This window comes from Panthera onca, chromosome E1 (genome assembly GCF_046562875.1).
Source record: "Panthera onca isolate mPanOnc1 chromosome E1, mPanOnc1 haplotype 2, whole genome shotgun sequence".
Classification (NCBI taxonomy): Eukaryota; Metazoa; Chordata; class Mammalia; order Carnivora; family Felidae; genus Panthera; species Panthera onca.
The window spans coordinates 2,828,922-2,846,938 of NC_138352.1; the positions used below are offsets into that span (position 1 = coordinate 2,828,922).

At 40.2% G+C, this 18,017-nt stretch overlaps 1 protein-coding gene across 8 annotated transcripts in view; it reads left to right on the forward strand.

Annotated features, from left to right (window-relative positions):
• Positions 1-14,781, forward strand: part of HELZ (helicase with zinc finger) — a 161,937-nt gene extending 147,156 nt beyond the window's left edge. For all 8 annotated transcript variants that reach the window (XM_078438253.2, XM_078438258.2, XM_078438255.2 and 5 more), the window contains 2 exons: positions 2,170-2,422; positions 8,347-14,781. In XM_078438253.2, coding sequence (XP_078294379.1) covers positions 2,170-2,422; positions 8,347-8,684 — 591 coding nt within the window. In that variant the 3' untranslated portion in view covers positions 8,685-14,781. The remainder of the gene's footprint in view (positions 1-2,169; positions 2,423-8,346) is intronic.
• The last annotated feature ends 3,236 nt before the right edge of the window (positions 14,782-18,017 follow it).

The window sequence follows — 18,017 nt, forward strand, 5'->3', positions numbered from 1 at the left end:
GTCAGCTGGGGCATGAGACCATGACCTGAGCCAAAATCAAGAGTTGGACACTTAACTAAGCCACCCAGGTGCCCCTGAAAAAATTGCTTTTAAGGCAGAGCAAAATTGAAGGTGAATTTCAATATTATACTTACAGACAGAAGAACAATAAAAATATATGAAAAGAATTAACTAGATGGATCTCTTTCCTTTCTATTCAGTAGCTAAAACTTTGGAAATGAAGAAATGACTTGGGTGCTCATTGTTTAATAGTGAGAAAATTGCTCTCCTCCCGTCCTTTCCTACCCTTCTGAATAATGGCAGCCAGCCCAGACCCCTTGCCTCCCTTGCTTTATATTCTAGTGGTTCATCTAGGAAGACTTTCTCCTCACAGTGCTTATACCCACACTTTCCTGCGTTTAACTGGCCCGACAATATCTGTGCTTATATTCCCAACAAACAAACTGCTATTACTGTGCTAATTCATCTCTTTCTCTTCTTTGTAATCTAATTTTCAGTTCCTGATTTCCAGTTATTGCTAACAGTAATGGTAAAAGAAAGATTCAGGGGCGCCTGGGTGGCTCAGTCGGTTGAGCGTCCGACTTCATTCAGCTCAGGTCAGGATCTCACGGTCTGTGAGTTTGAGCCCTGCATCGGGCTCTGTGCTGACAGCTCGGAGCCTGGAGTCTGCTTCGGATTCTGTGTCTCCCTCTCTTTCTGCCCCTCCCCTGTTCATGCTCTGTCTCTCTCTCTGTCAAAAATAAACAAACATAAAAAAAAATTAAAAAAAAAAAAAAGATTCCTCAGAAGCATAATGATCACAAAATAATAAATTATTACTATTGAGAAGGAGGGGGAGGGGGCAATAAAAAGTCCATCTCATTCTGTCATTTAAGATCTACGTGGAATCTTATCTTTATATGTTACATTAAAGCACTTGTATGACAGCAAGCCCTTCCTGTGTGCCAGGAACAGTTCTCAATACTGTACATGCTGAATTCTTTTAATTCTTTTAATTCATTTAATTCTTAACCACAATCCTGAGAGGCAGGTCCTGTGGGTAACGAAGCCATGTTTACAGACAAAGCTCCCAAGAGTTAAGGTCAATTGCCCAGGCGACGCCTGGCTGGTAAATGCAGCCTGAGGTCTAACCCAGATAGTCTGGCTCTAGGCTGAGGCTGCATACCTAAAACTGCCACTCATACAGCCTTGCCACCAGAATGGAGATTGAATATCGGTCACAGCGGTCGGAGGGCGTGGGGAACAGTCAACAGTCTTGAAATGGCTGGCAGTGGGTCTTGTTGAGAGGGTTAAAGGGATCTGGGTTGTGCGGTTCAGGGAGGAGAAAATACCAGCAGTAAGTTAATTGGGTTTCAAACCTATAAAGGATTGCTTTGAAGAAAGTAATGTTCTGTGTCCATTGAAGACTGTGTTGAAAGGACACACACGCAGTGAGCCAGATCAGGAGTACTTCACGTTGGGCTTGAGGAGTCCTGTCTTGCCATTAAGTCTGAGGAATAATAAATCGGGAGGCTGTGAAGATTTGGCACAAGAGAGAAATCTAGAATGGGTTGCCATTCAAGGTGGCCGTGGTTTAATTGACTGTGACTGTAATTTCCCCCATTTAATATTGAGCAGATACGTTTCTTCATTCTTAATCTAATGTTCCCTAAGACGGTAATAGAGTTTTAGAACTGAGGACAGGTAGTTCAGCTCCGTATTTTACAGACCAGAAATTATTATTATTTTAATTTTTTAAAATACGTATTTATTTGGGGCAGGGGAGAGGCAGAGAGACACAGAGACAGAATCGGAAGCAGGCTCCAGGCTCTGAGCTGTTAGCGCCGAGCCTGATGTGGGGCTCGAACCCACGGACCGTGAGATCATGACTGGAGCCAAAGTCAGATGCTTACCTGACTGAGTCACCCAGGTGCCCCCAGAACCAGAAATTAGATGTGTGTTATCATAGGACTACCTGCTAAGGGCCCGAACTGAGTTTTAAACCCAGGTCTCCTGAACACTGTGTCCAGAGTGCAGGCTGCTTTTTGGGGCAGGGTGGTGGGGAGGGGTGATCGTCACGGAAGAGAGTACTTTGAGAACTGCTGTTTCATACAGTGGGATTGCTGTGTTCTGAAGGGGGAGGCGGTGTAAGTTCCGCTAATTCATGAACTCTCCGTTTTCTTTGTGTAGTATGAACCCAGAGGACCTGGTCGGCCCTTGTACCAAAGAAGAATCTCATCTAGCTCAGTCCAGCCTTGTTCTGAAGAAGTAAGCACTCCTCAAGACAGTCTTGCTCAGTATAAAGAGCTTCAGGACCATAGTAGCCAATCTTCTTTCAACTTTTCATCCCCGGAGTCCTGGGTAAACACCACCTCATCTACCCCCTATCAGAACATTCCGTGTAACGGACCCAGCAGGACAGCTCAACCCAGAGAGTTGATAGGTAAGACAGAATTGGTGCGTTGTTAAAACTGCAGTTTTTGACTACTTGGCCCCTGGAGATTTATGGAGTTTTTCTTCTTCTTCCCGCGCCCCCCACCTCCCCCCCCCCCCATTTATATTATTATCTTTGAATCATATTTAATGCTCAAAGTTCATAGGTGTGTCTCAGGCCATACAGTGTTGTCCATATTTATGGTCTGAAAGGGAAGTAGATCTGTCTCTGGGGAGCTCATCGAGTGGATCATTTTTACCTGTGCGCATGAATGAAAGAAGTAATGGAATTTAAAGTGCATTTCTAAATAGAATCACCTTTGCTTGGGAAAAGTTTGTTTTCTGGATTTTGTTTTTTGTTTGTTTGCTTGTTTGCTCCCCAGGATTAGGGGCGGGAGTTGGTTGGGTCAACATCAGTTTTCAAGGATTTATTGTCGGTAAAGTCATTGACAGTTTGCTATACAACAGAGTTTGGCCACGAGAGAAACCAATAAAGTCCAGCATGTTGAGATTTAGAAATCCTGTGTTAATTCCTTATATTCTAATGAACTGAGAAATCTAAAGCTTCAAGAGGGAAAAAAAAAAAAAAAGGCATAGAAAGGCATTGGAATGGACAAGGCTCTTATGTTGTTGGGTAGGAAGTCTAAAGTCTTTAGCCTTGAATGCAGATAAATGCACTTTTATCCTTTCTCTGTTCCCTCTTTTTTAAAAGAGATTAAATGAGTTCTCTAACCTGTAGCCTTCTCTTTGTAGGCTGTAGACATTGATCTTTGTGAATAAGCCTGTGATCTTTGTTGGGTGAATTTCTGCCCTGGTAGCCTTAATCTTTGTATTGGGATTTAATTTTGTTCATTCTTAGCATGTGAATCTATTGTTTCTGCAACTGGCCCATTTTTGAGTATGTACCATACAAACATATTTTTAGAACAATAGACTTGGTAGGACAAAAGCATTAAAAAGATTTTGGTTTTGTTTCCTGGCAAGACACATTGTGATTTTAATTGTTAAGACATTCATTAATACCTGCCGTGTATTAATTGAGAAACATCTCATTTACAAAATCAGTAATAAGGAATTTTTTTGAAGTTTTATTTATTTATTTTGAGAGTGAAAGTGTGTACGCGTGTGCACAAGTAGGGGAGAGGAGAGCCAGAGAGAGGAAGAGAGTCCCAAGTAGGCTCCATGCTGGATCCCACGAACCACAAGATCCTGACCTGAGCTAAGATGAAGTCTGACGTTTAACTGACTGAGCCACCCAGGTGGCCCTTGTTACTTTTTGGTTGTTTTGTTATAACTTCGTTGTATTTATTTATTCAAAAAGTTTTTTTGAATGTTTACTTACTTTTGAGAGAGAGAGACTGACAGAGCGTGAGCAGAGGAGGGGCAGAGAGAGAGGGAGACACAGAATCGGAAGCAGGCTCCAGGCTCCGAGCTGTCAGCACAGAACCCGACGTGGGGCTCAGACCCATGAACCCTGAGATCATGACCTGAGCTGAGTCGGGTGCTCAACCAACTGAGCCACCTAGGCACCCCTATTATAACTTACTTTAAAGACAACATCCTTTCTCTCTCTCTCTCTCTCTCTCTTTTTTTTTTCCACCTAAATTTTAGGATAACTTTTGGCCAAAATCAATGAAAACCTGACTTGAGCTGATAAGGTAGAAAGTTCCTAAATAACTGTCCAAAGTGCATGTCGTTTTATGGTATCTTTTCCACAAATATACAATTACTATTTTGTCATTACTGGTAGACAAATTGTAGTATTCTTTTGTTGAGAGTAACAGTTAAAGTATTAAAAAATGAGCTCAAGACCACAAGTCTTCTGAAGCACAACTATCAGTATTCATTTATTGATTCATTTTTAGAGGAGTGCAGCCATTGCCTGTCGTGGGCCAGAAGGGGAATAATTACCACATGGGAAATTTTTTTCTGAAGTTTGAGACTTGAGACTTCTTGAAGAAAACTGTTTATGTCATTTTGATTAGGAATTTAAAAGTGGTCATTGTGTCCGATATGGCCATATTTTCTCAATTTCCATCCCGAGAGCAAAGAACCACGTCTTTGACCTTCTTGAACGTTGGATTTCCCATTTTGCCACTGATCGAACTTCCAAGTTCTCAGTGAATGCCTGCCGACCAAGGAGATAATGCAAATAGGTCTTGTGCCCATGAGGTTGTGGGTGGTCCAGTCACACGGCTCAGCCTTTACGCCTGGTGACGTCAACCCGGCCACCGGATAGGCTTCACTTCTCCCAACATACGGATGTGTTTGAGTTCTTTTCACTTATCTCGGGGACCGTACGTAGTACTCTGTCAGACATTCCCTATTAACGTACAGATGAAAATTTAAGATGAGATAGACAACATTGAATAACATCATTGCTTGTCAGATTAGTAATAGTTTTAAAGAATAGTTTCTCTTATCTGGAATATATGTGGTAAGTCATATTAATAAAAATCTTGAACTCAGGGTTAAATAAGAACTGTTTTGTATGGATTATTTAGTTGAAAATATTTAATCGTTCTCATGAAAATGAGAACATGGTTAAATAATAAATCTTAGTAAAGTAAGTAAAAATAGTAAGTTCTTGAACAATCAATAAGATTTATTTTATGTATTGTGTTAGTACAGTCTGCTGTTATATTGAAATATTTGGTGAGGTTTTTTTTATGTTTTAAGTTTTTATTTAAATTCTAGGTAGTTAACATACAGTGTAATGTACATTTCAGGAGTAGAATTTAATGATTCATCATGGTATGTTTGTTAAACTAGTGCTTTTAAAAGCATTTTTTCCCCCACAAAAATCAATGACATTTAGATGGAGAAGTGGTAAATGTTCTAGAAAGATGTTAGGTAGTTTAAACTAATTTTGAAGAATTTTATGAATTTTTAAAGGTTTTTTTGTTTTGTTTTGTTTTTTTGTTGTGTTTTCAGTTTAGTTATTGATTTTGAGAGAGACAGAGACAGCACGAGCAGGGGAGGAGCAGAGAGAGAGGAGACAGAATCCCAAGCAGGCTCCACAGTGGTTACTTTGGGGCACTTGGGTGGCTTAGTTGGTTAAGCATCTGACTCTTGATTTCAGCTCAGGTCACGATCTCACAGTTTTGTGGGTTCCAGCCCCATGTCAGGCTCTGTGCTGACAGCATGAAACCTGCTTGGGATTCTGTCTCTCCCTCTCTCTCTCTGTCTCTCCCCTGCTCACACATGCTTGCTTGGTCTCTCTCACTCACTCACTCTCTCCCTCTCTCAAAATAAATAAATACAGATTTAAAAATAAAAAATAAAAATGAGAGGTTACTTAAATAAGTTATGAAGTATCTGTTACATGATGTGGTTAGGAAAAAACACCAACTTAAGGCTTATCTCTGGTATAACTGACTTCTTTTCCTCTTTGGCCTTTTCTGTAACTTTCAAATTATCCTCAGTGAATGTGTATTATGATTACAATCCAGTACAATGTCAGTGAGGGAGAACAGAATTTACCGTCCCCAAGCATGCTCTTTGGCATAAAGATTATTTCAGGATGATTATAATTAAGAAACTACAGACACAGAAGCTCTGAAAACTGGGTGAAAGTTACCCTTTGGTAAGAGACATTTTACATTTACAAGGGAGGTCTCTGTTTGTAAGAATGTCTCCCTCTCTGCACCAGGAAGAGGATCGTTCTAAATTTCTAGAAACTATTAATGGAGAAAACAAGTTACCCTTAGGTTAACTACCCTGCATAACAACCTTGTTCACTGTGCTTTTCCTGGTATCCTCACATAACTGCCTCACACACCTAAGATCTTTTGTCTTTAGCTGGACATGTCATTTTAGTTGCTGGTTTGGGCCATTTCAGGGAATTATTTGGGTTTCCTGGATCTCCCTCATGTATACAGAAGGTATACATGTTTATTAAACATTTGTTTGTTTTTCTCCTGTTCAGCTGTCTTACTGTAGGGACTGTCTCAGACAAGAACCTAGAAGAGTAGAGGGAAAATTATTTAAACATTTAAAGGATTGGAAAAAGCAGTCTTTGAGAGTAAGTCATGGTTTAGTGGACAATAAAATTAGGAAGAGTGGGGTCAAATTTTATTTTATTTAATGTTTATTTACTTTTTGAGAGACTGAGCACAAGCAGGGCAGGGGCAGAGAGAGAGGGAGACACAGAATCCGAAGCAGGTTCCAGGCTCTGAGCTGTTAGCACAGAGCCCAACGTGGGGCTCGAACCCACGGGCCGCGAGATCCTGACCTGAGCCGAAGTCAGACACTCAACCGACTAAGCCACCCAGACGCCATTATTGTTTTTTTTTAATTTACATCCAAGTTAGTTAACGTAAAGTGTAATAATGATTTCAGGAATAGAATTTAGTGATTCATCACTCACATATAACACCTAATGCTCATCCCAACAAGTGTCCTCCTTAATGCCCCTTGCCCATTTGGCCCATCCCCCCACCCACAACCCCTCCAGCAACTCTCAGTTTGTTCTCTGTATTTAAGAGTCTCTTATGGTTTATCTCCCTCCCTGTTTTTATATTATTTTTGTTTCCCTTCCTTTATGTACATCTGTTTTGTATCTTAAATTCCACATATGAGTGAAGTCATATGATACTTATCTTTCTCTGACTGACTTATTTCACTTAGCATAATATACTCCAGTTCCATCCACGTTGTTGCAGATGGCAAGATTCCATTCTTTTTGATTGCCAAGTAATACTCCATTGTAGAAATACCACATCTTCTTTATCCATTCATCAGTCAGTGGACATTTGGGCTCTTTCCATAATTTGGCTATTGCCGATAGGGCTGCTATAAACATTGGAGTACATGTCCCCCCTTTGAAAAAGCATTCTTGTATCCCTTGGATAAATACCTAGTAGTCTTAGTTGCTGGGTTGCAGGGTAGTTCTGTTTGAGTGGGGTCAAGTTTTAAAGGATGTTAAAAATTAGATTACATATAGGAAATGTGAAGTAAAATTTATAGTTGTTTCTCCCCTACCTTACCCTGTGTTCATTTATATATTACAAGAAAAGAGAGCATTTTTTTTAAGTTTATTTTTTGAGACAGAGACACAGCATGAATGGGGGAAGGGCAGAGAGAGAGGGAGACACAGAATCAGAAGCAGGCTCCAGGCTCTGAGCCATCAGCCCAGAGCCTGATGCGGGGCTCAAACTCACGAACCGTGAGAACGTGACCCGAGCTGAAGTCGGACGCTCAACCCACTGAGCCACCCAGGTGCCCCGAGAGCATTTTTAAGAAATGGAATCGAGTGTTAACTATTACCTAGGTTAAAAATAAAAGGTATTTTGACCAGGAGTCAGCATATACAGCTCCTTTTTATTTAAGAAAGAACGCGTAAGTTCCCATATTCAAAGTTGAGCAGTTAACATATTAAATATCAAGGTGTACCATTATAAAATTAGTTTTGCGAAGCAAACCTTCAGGTTTGACCTTTCGTTTTTTTTTCTTTTTCTTTTTTTTTTTTTTCTTTTTTTTTGTAACGTTTATTTATTTTTGAGACAGAGACAGAGCATGAACAGGGGAGGGGCGGAGAGAGAGGGAGACACAGAATCCGAAACGGGCTCCAGGCTCTGAGCTGTCAGCACAGAGCCCGACGCGGAGCTCGAACTCACGGACCGTGAGATCCTGACCTGAGCCGAAGTCGGACGCTCAACCGACTGAGCCACCCAGGCGCCCCTGACCTTTCGTTTTTATACGTTAGCTATTCCAGTTTACGTAGTCAGTTCTTTTGCAAGCATTGATAAGATTCAGAAGTTTGATTCGATGTGTTGTGACTTCAACGTTCTGTGGCAGAAGTTGACCGTCCCCAGGGCTGTACCGTCACGGAGTTCCCGGGGACGAGAGCCCGTTGTGACACGCCGAGCTAACGAGATGCGGCAGCATTGCCAGGCGTGCCCTTAAAGCCGTGTCGCTCTTCTCCGCTTCTAGTTCCGCCACCCAAGACCGTCAAACCCCCTGAGGATCAGCTGAAGTCCGAGAGCCTCGAGGTGTCCAGTTCCTTCAACTATAATGTGCTGCAGCATCTCGGCCAGTTCCCCCCACTCATGCCCAACAAGCAGATCGCGGAGTCGGCCAGCAGCAGTAGCCAGCAGAGCTCGGGGGGCAGCAAGCCCGCCATGTCCTACGCCAGCGCTTTGCGGGCCCCTCCCAAGCCCAGGCCCCAGCCCGAGCAGGCCAAGAAGAGTAGCGACCCTCTGTCTCTGTTCCAGGAACTCAGCCTGGGGAGCTCATCAGGCAGCAATGGCTTTTACTCCTATTTTAAATAATCACTTTTTTTTCCCCCTCCGGGGCGAATGTTTTGATTTCTGTTTATATCAATAGAATTAAGATAGTTGGACTTCCTCTATAGATGCACAGTTCCCTTTGTTTTAATATTAAATATGTTCTCACTTAATTGCTTTGCTGCTAGACTTGCAACTAATTTTTTAAAAGTATATTCCATTATTTTGCATTTTCGACGTGTCTTTTGACAGCTTTTATGTAGAATAAAAAATATTTTTAAATTTGTGTATTGTTACATATGTTTGCATCAAGCTAGCAGCTAAGAGTTAATTGTGCAACTATAAAAAAAAAAAAGAAAAAAAAAACTTTGTCTAAAATGTATTTAAAAAGAAAAAAAATTGTAAGTAGCATTTACATTTATTCAATAATATTACCATATGCTGGGTTTCTGTACCAGAAATGGCCAGTTGATGTACAAATGTATGTTATTTTTGCTTAAATTCATTTAAAATTTTTTAAAATAAAGGGGCAGCATCTTCTAAATACTTTAAGTTTTATCAGTTTTTTTTTTTTTTTTGTGACAAGATGCTGCATTCTAAAACTTTTATAGTTTTAGACTCTGTATGATGTGCTGTTGTAATCTCCATCCACTGTAGGATAGAGTTAAAGGCATTCTTTGCAGATGTTATCTTGTATGCCACTGTTTTTTGTAACATGAAAAAACATTGGCATAGTTAGTTATTTTTTGGACAAGCTGTACTTCAAGCTTGTTTTTAACGTTAATTTGATAGTGTGTGTGTGTGTGTGTGTTTTTTTTTTTTTTAAACAAATCATGAAGCTGAAAAATTTTTAGGATTGTTGGTGCTTAGTAGACTTGATAACTATTTTAAAAATGCGTGAATTTAGTAAAATCCTTTTTTTCTCACTATGCATGTGTAAATGTTTGTAATCTGGCTTTCTCCCCCCCTCCCCCCCAGTGGTATAAAGAATTGTGCCGCTTTAAGGTTTGTTTTTTTTTTTCCCCCTCCAGTAAAAATTTTGGTACCTTATTTGATGTTTACATTAAAATGTGACATTATTCATGGCAATTCAAATATTTTGCAAACTGTTTTGTTTGAGGAACATCATTAAAAAGAAATCTGATATTTGTCCAACATGTATCAAAATTCATCGAAATCTGGGGCAAAAAACTACCCTTGTTTTTCATGTCTTTCGATTCTTATAATCCCACTGAACTTGTATAAAAATATAAAATTTAAATAGCCATCTTAAATATTCTACAGTCTAAAAATTGTTTTCAGTGAACTTTGGTAAAATCCAAAGCAAAACATTTACCCTCTTAAAACTTGTGGTCTTCTAACACCCTTGAAACAATGCACGTCCTTCTTGTTTTCCTGATTGGGTAGTCCTACTTTTTCTACTTCAGAGAAATCTTGAAACTACAACATAACTTTTTTGTTGTTGTTCTTTTTGTTTTGTTTTGTTTTGTTTTTGTTTTTTAAATCACGTAAGGTTCGGAAACATTGCTGATGAACCAGTGAATCCTGATGATCCATTCAAAAATAGTTTTTTTGGAGGACTACTTTTGAATAGGCCATCCTGTATTCACAGTACAATTTTTGAAATGGGGTTGAAAAGTGGTGGCAGGGTTAAAGAAAACTCCTCGCATCTCCTCCATGACTGGAGTTTTATTGCTGTTGGCCAGCTCCAACTCCCTGTAATCCTTAGACAATTTAGGAGAAGAGGACGCCTTTAGTTAAGGGTTAGTGAGCCTGCAGGAAAAGGAGAACACCTGCTTTCTTCAGCTCTTTCTGCTCAGAGTGGGTGCACATCATTTGCCTGCGGCTTCCGTTTATGGGCTGTGAGTCTCCATGTGAGGCAGTGGATGGAGACCTGTGGACTGTAGACGTGTTAATGGTTAGTATAAATCACAGTTGGAAAACAGAGCCAGCAACTTACGGCACCACATTTTCTCTGTCTGATGTCAGACCGCCACCTTTAACCGTGTCACATTTTGCTCAACGTAACTTTAGTCACAAGAAGTTTTTGTATTTCGACTGAGTGACGAAACGCAAGATAGAGCCCAAATTAAAATCAGATCTTCCTGACGGGAGGATGTCTCTGAACAATAATTTTTTCATCCGCGATTCTCCCCCACAATGCAAGTCAGATAAATGTTTCAGAGCATTTTGATAATTACGAAGATAGAACTGGCATGTCAGGGCTTTGAGTTAATCCCTTGTCATGGAGTCCTTGCCTGATTTTCTGTTTTCCATACTTGAACCTTTAAAAAATATCAATTTTAACTTATTTGTATTTATATTTAAAGAGGTCAGGTGCACACCCTACCACTTTATATAAATATACTGATGTTGGAAGCTTGGGATAAGGAAGCTGCTGAGTTGTCGTGACACCCCTGTTCTAAGAAGTTATTTCCAAAAAACTAAAAACAATAGCTACTTATTAGTTCCTTGCTCTGCTGTGTCCCAGTGTTCCTCCTTTCCTGATAGTTCTTAACAACCGGTCAAGTATTTGGATATTGTTTCCATCTCCTGCCCTTGTAGATTCAGTTTTGAATGTGTCTTCTAACACATTTACTCTTCCTCAGTGTTACGTACTGCCATCTTTCCAGCTGAGCTTTGAATCTGTCATTTGCGCGCGTGTAACGTGTTGCAATGATCCTGATTGAGTCTTACCGGGGGAATCATTGTAAGTTTCTATGGAAACGAGGCGTGGCTCATGCTGTCTGGGTATTCCTTGGGTAGTAGTTAGCAAATGCACACAAAGCAGACTGAGAAAACAGCTTGTGTGTTAGTTTCATCCTTAGTGTTCAGACGGAACTTTTTTTGTTTTTTTTGAAGAAACCTTGATGTTAGCTCTTGGATGATACCAAGTATTACCGGCTTCCTTTTCTTCTAGTACTGATTTCTTTTAAGTGAAGTTAATTGTTCACATGCTGTCTTTCTACTTCTTTGTTCTTTGTATCCCTCTGAGGTGTTTCCTTTTTCTTGCCAGAACTTTTTTTTTTTTTTTTAAATTCATCTCGCTTTTTAATTTCAGTGCTGCTTGAGATTTTCTTTTTTTTTTTTTTACCTTAAAGAAATTCTTTTGGCTGATAGAATTTGTAGAGTGTCTGTGCTGAAGTTTTTTGTTTTTTTTTCCTTTCCTGATTTTATTTAAGATTTGAAAAACCTCATGATTCAGTGTAATGTGGATATTTTCTGGTGTTGCTTTTAAAAGGAGCTTTGGTTGCCATTTTGGCACATGCTTTGCCAAACTGTTATAGCAGAGCTTTGTTTCTGATTCATCAGTAGTTAATTATTGACCATTTAAACTAACATGACCTTAATGTTCCTTTCCTCAGACAGATACGCTTTCTATCCAGGTCACTTTGTATATGCGAAATAACAAACTGCTTTGTGTGGTTTTTTTCATGAGAGATCCTAGAATAAGTTCAGGTTGAGTGTAAACGTCAATTGGTCTTTTCAGTTCAAAGAATTGCCGAATAAGTAAAATACACAGAATTCCCACTGAATAAGCATTATCTAATTCAACATAGCAATCTCCAAGACCTATTTGTAAAAATAGTTTCCTTGTTTATGGAGGCATTGAAATTGCTAAGAAAGCTAACTGAATTTCCTCGCTTTGAGATAGGTAACATATAGTAGTATCCTGTTCTAGTGTAGTTACTTTACATGTTTAATATTTTTCATGTATATACATCTCGAGAGCAACAAAACTATAAGCATCTAAGAATGTATCTCTAGCTACTTTGGCTAGAGAGAGCCACCCATGCCTGAGATCCAGGGTGTGAACAAACAATTTCAAGATAAAAAGAAAATTAGATTTACTGAAAGAGTTGTTTAAAAAGACACCTGTTATACTTGGATAACGTTTCATATTGGAGTTGTCCTTAACAAGGTAATCCCAGAAAAAGTTTAAGAATACATGATTGAAACCTTAAATATATTGATAGATACAGATTGCTGCCTTAAAGTGTTGTTTAGGCTACCATCCACTTCTTGTTTTCTTCTAGCCCCACAAAGGTAGTAATTTGTCCCTTATGGTTTACCATGATTTATAATTACTTCTTGTGAGCCATCCCCCTAACATACGAAAACCCTTAATTTCTACCACCGCCATATGTGTCTTCCTAAATCTCAAAGTAAACGTGTTAATCTGATTTTTCTCTCCCTTCTTTGCCACAATCGTTAGAAATAATGGATAATGTTCTACGATTTCTTGTTCAGAATATCACATAGTGATGTCGTCTTTTTATAAAGATACGGACCGCCATGAAAGAGTAAGTGACATGCTAGTCTTCAAAGTGCTCATTATATTAGGCGTCTCGAATTTCCCTTCTACTTGAAGTTGGATGTTTATTTGCTGAGATTTTATTGTAAAGCTGCTAACTTCACACTTACTACTTTCATACATCTGCTTAATTAGCAATTTCAAGACCATTGTTAAAAGGAGTGAATCTTACTAACGTTTAACACTCTTCTAAGACACATTCAGAAAATGTTATTACTTTAAACTAGAATAACCAGACATTAAAAAGGAGACATTTTTAGTGTAACATTTAAAATTTTAGAAATGATGGGAAATATCTACTTTGGAATAAACTTTAAGGAAACAGTCACAGGAGTTTCTTAAATTTTTTTGAAGGGAGGTACGTGATAGAAGAATCTAGACTTAGTAATGTGAGCTGTGGTTAAATCCCAAACCCAGTTATACAGTAGTCTAAAGCTTCTAAAACTGAAGCGTGAAGAAAACCCAGAGACATTCATATACGTATAGTTTCAGTAATCAGAGTATTAGACCAGACTTTATTTGCAATTTGTTCAACAGAGAGATTTTATTTTGATACAAATATTAAGCATAAAGCATAGTAAGTTTTATATAATTCTATGAGTTCATTAAACAATATTATGGAATTTTCATTATGTTCTTGGGGTGTCTTTTTAGCTATTTTTACACCTCATATAGGAGGCCTCTTCTGTATTTTATTTTGCATACTAGCATGTGACTGCCTGCCTTAGAACTATGTCTAGGAGGGAAAATCAATATTACTTTTTAAAAAAATGGGGTTTTTGAAATGAATTTTTTCATTACTACTTTTTTTGATGTCTGAGAAGTAAAAGGGGGTAGCAAGTTACATAGTTTCAACACAGAAGTCACCCAATAGCATCTGTTTAAATATCTATCCTATTTTAAGATTTTAGAAGTTGGAGCAGGGGAGAGCAGTGATTCTCAAACTTTAGCCGGCATCAGAATTACCTGGAGGTCTTGGTGGAATCCAGATCGCTGGACCCCACCCCAGAGCTTCTGATCCCAGGCTGAAGCCTGATCATTTGCATTTTCAACAAACCTTCAGGCGATGCTGCTGGTCCAAGAACCACACTTTGAGAGTCGCTGGTCTAGAGAAAGCCCGAAGGTCTTTCCAACCATGCATTTCTTTCCTCGATGTAAACAACCGATCACTTGAGACATTTTAATAATTCTGATGCCGCGAGTGGAACATTCATGGAGAAAGATTTCTAAGGAGAGAGGAGAGCCTCTGGAGTGGCTGTCGCCACACCCCCCCCCCCCCCCCCCCCAACCACTGCCGACCCCGCTAAAGGTCTGTGCATACTTGTCCACGTCAGGGTGCAGGCCCTCATTCATTTCTGGGGCGAGTTTGGTCTTGTGCACCCTGCAGCCTGGGCTTTGTCCTAGAAGCTGTGCATTTGTTTGGTGTGCTTAGACTTGTTCTTGATCGTATATGTGGAGATGAGAATTGTAAAAGGAAGCCATCAGAACGTCACAAGAGGCACCGAGTACAGGAGGCCCTGTCTTAGGATGGCAGTGACATGGAGCATGGGAAGCAATAGATAATCCCCAAATAATGTGTTCGTAGTTTTTATGGCTTTTTTGGTTGGGGGTGGGGGGATGAAGGTGAAGGGTTTGCGTTTCAAATTATGTGTTTCTCAGGTTAACAAAGTTATTTTGGACTCTCTGCCATGCCGGCAGGTGTTAGGGGAGCCTGAAGTGTTGTATATGGCAGAAAATTGATGATTGTTTCTGATTACTTTGCTACTTAAAAAAAAAAAAAAAATCCATATATGTTTGCAAAAACAGTCTAGGGGAATCTACCAGCTACACAGCATGAGTTATTCATAAACCATAGGTGCACATGTATGAACAAGTTATTTTTGAGAAAGAAACTGTCTATGATACAATAAATCTGACAAGTCTTTTTAAAATTCATATATTACTGTCATTGTTGTTTATGTTACCCCTGGACTGCAGCTTGAGGGGTATCGGGCTCTGCCTCTGGTTTTTAGTTTGGCTTTGAATTAACTGAGATACTAGAAAGAGAAAAGACATTTTAAGGTAATAGATTATAGAATGGCTTAGACACAGAAGCGCACATGATAAGCCTCCCAGAGCGCACAGCTTTGCAATTCTTCAAACACAGCACTTCCTCCTTGAAAGGCTCGATTACCTTCAGTGGGGATTGTTTCTACGTTCAGCACAGGTCACTCTGTCCATTTCCAACTCACAGGGAGCTTCGGTTTATTTACATTTTGCTTTGCACGATGCCTTGTCTACAAAGACCTCTTTCTGTCTTTCAGTAGGTCAGAGGGCTCTTGTGTCCAGGTTGAAGTCCCAACGTGTGGGCTCCACCTGAACATGTTTCTCAGTCCCCCCCCCCCCCCGCCCCCGCCACCATATGGAGGAAGGTCTTGGATCTCCATATATCCAGACCATGCCTGCTTCCTGTCAATCCATGTATATGACATTGTACTGTATTCGCTTTCTGTGCCAGTCATCTGACCTGATTCTTTGGAACCCATGAAGGTACTGGTTATATGTAGTAGTTGTATCCTAGGTAAAGATGGTGATTAAAATACCTCTCCTCTAAATTATAAAGGTAATGGGTTTTGCATTTTATTAAATGGGTCCTGTTATTAGTGACAGGTGGTTTTTTTTTTTTCTTTTAATGCTTCAAAAATACAGTTCTTGTTCAGCTAACTTCATACAATCAATTACTTAGCAAATTCATACCGGGTCTTAATTTGTCAGGTCTTCCAGAAGGGAGGCTAGATATGAGATGGTCTGTTTCCACCTCTTCCAAGGACCAGTTGTGCAACCGTCGAATAATCATAATTTCTGGAAAAATTATAACAATTATTTTTTTTTTCTTCACAGTTAACGATACCTCACATCTGAGAGGTTCTAATACCTAAAGAGTTTATCCTTAAAAGTAAAAATGACTTTGTACCATAAAATAACCCCAAACCCACTCTCTAGGGTCTTTACTTTCTTCTTTCTTTCTTTTTTTTTTTTTTTTTTTTTCCCAATCGTTTTCTTTTCTAACCAGGTTTTGGAATTACTTTAGCTACTTTGGTTCCTTAGAACAAGTTTTCCATTTGGGGGCGGGGCGGGGGGCGGGGCTACAGTTCTTACATTGTGATCATTGTCTCAGTGAAGTTCTTTTGTCTTAAAAGATTCATGGTAACAAAATGTATTTTACTGCTACAACTAAAATGTATTTATAATAAAATGCCTTTTTAATAATTTGGAGATTTGTTTATTACGTGTGAATTGCACTTCTCTGCCTCCTTTTACTTTTATGATCAAAGGTCTGACTGCAGTTAGGCGCAGCACTCTGCCTTTATCTACGATACTAATCAGTGAAACTAGCCCAGAGTAACAACTCAGTGTTAATTTGTAAAATTCAAACTAGTTTCTGGAAATTTGCAACTTCACGTAAATCTCTGAACCCCAGCAGTAGCAAAGGCCTAAAGGCTTAAGGTGTTACCTGCAAGGGATCGGCGAGAAAACGTGCCCTTCTCGAGTTGCAGGTCAACACGGACCTAAGTAATCGGGAAAAAAATCACCAAAGTCACTTGTTAATGCTGGGTTTGTGCAGCCCAGAATTTATTTCGGAACTCGTAAACCTAATTTATGTCAGTCCACTGTGTGGGTATAATAACACACCGCACAGTGGTGTGACAGGCAATAATTCAACCCACCCCCAACCCCAAAATGCTGGCTGTGCAGAAAATTGCCCTGAGTCAGGGTCTTAGTTTTGTTGGGGAAATAATTCTTGGCATTTGCCATGATGTGATTTTGAGAAGCATTAGCAGGTCACAGAATGTTTTGTGTGCCCCGGCTATTTTATTTTTAACATCCTGTTAATGTGGCACCATAAATCTAACTTGAATATACTGTGCCTGAAGTTTGTAAATGTAAGTGGATAGGGCCATCATCCTTTCCTAAGGACAATGCATAATCCTTCCTCACAGCAGCGAGTCAGTTTTTAAGCTAGGGATCGTGTTTCTTTGAGTTGGATGGATACGATACGACATACCTCATCTCTGGGTTTTGGAAAGAGAAACGCTTCTTTACATATAAATCAAATGGATTAGGAGGACTCCCTGAGCTGCTGTCTGCTCTAGATGAAGTAACCCAGGCTCCATCTTCACTGGGGAAATGGAAACGACTCTCAGGTGTGAATCCCTGCGCCACATCGGTGCTCCCCAAAGCATTTTTCTGAGAATGATAGGAGTGCGAAAGTTGGCGAGAAAATGTAATTTCATCCAAACTGCAAGGTGGGGCCGTTGTGTGTGGGGTGCAGGTCAGGCACAAAGATGGAAAGTTGGCTTGGTGGAGGGAGAGCTGGAATGGGCTGGTTACACTTCAGCATCCAAATACCCCGGTGGTTGGTTTTAAGCAAAGCTGAAGGTCCCTCCTTCTGAAATGGACTCTGCCGCTTGACTTACACAGTGTTGTCCAAACAAAGCACTTCCCTGGTGGATGGAAATCCCTTTCTTCAGGTTTGAGGAACCCCATCGTTTTATTTTTTAATTTTTTTAATGTTTATTTTTGAGGGAGAGAGCGCGTGCCCCCGCGCGTGCGAGCGGGGGAGGGGTGGAGAGAGAGGGAGACGCGGAATCCGAGACAGGCTCCAGGCTCCGAGCTGTCAGCAGCACAGAGCTCGACGCGGGGCTCGAACTCACAAACCGGGAGATCATGACCTGAGCCGAAGTCGGGAGCTTAACCGACTGAGCCCCCCAGGCGCCCCGAGGAACCCCATCTTGATTGCATTGCCTCTCAGTCCATCCTACCAAGTGCAGCCGGAGTTCCTCTTCTGAAACAGATCTAGTCATGTCACTTTTTTTTTTTTTTTTCTGAGACACCCCCAGTGCTTTCCCATCACATCCTGAATTTCTTAGCTGGACTTTGGAGGCACCCCTCTTACCCCCTGCAAGTCTTATCCCCAAGTACTGCACACAGCAGACTAAATCAGGCCGCTCGCCCTTCCTTCCCTGGATGAGTCCTTGACTTTTTTGGAGTATGCCCTCAGCATAGTGTGTATTACAGGTAGG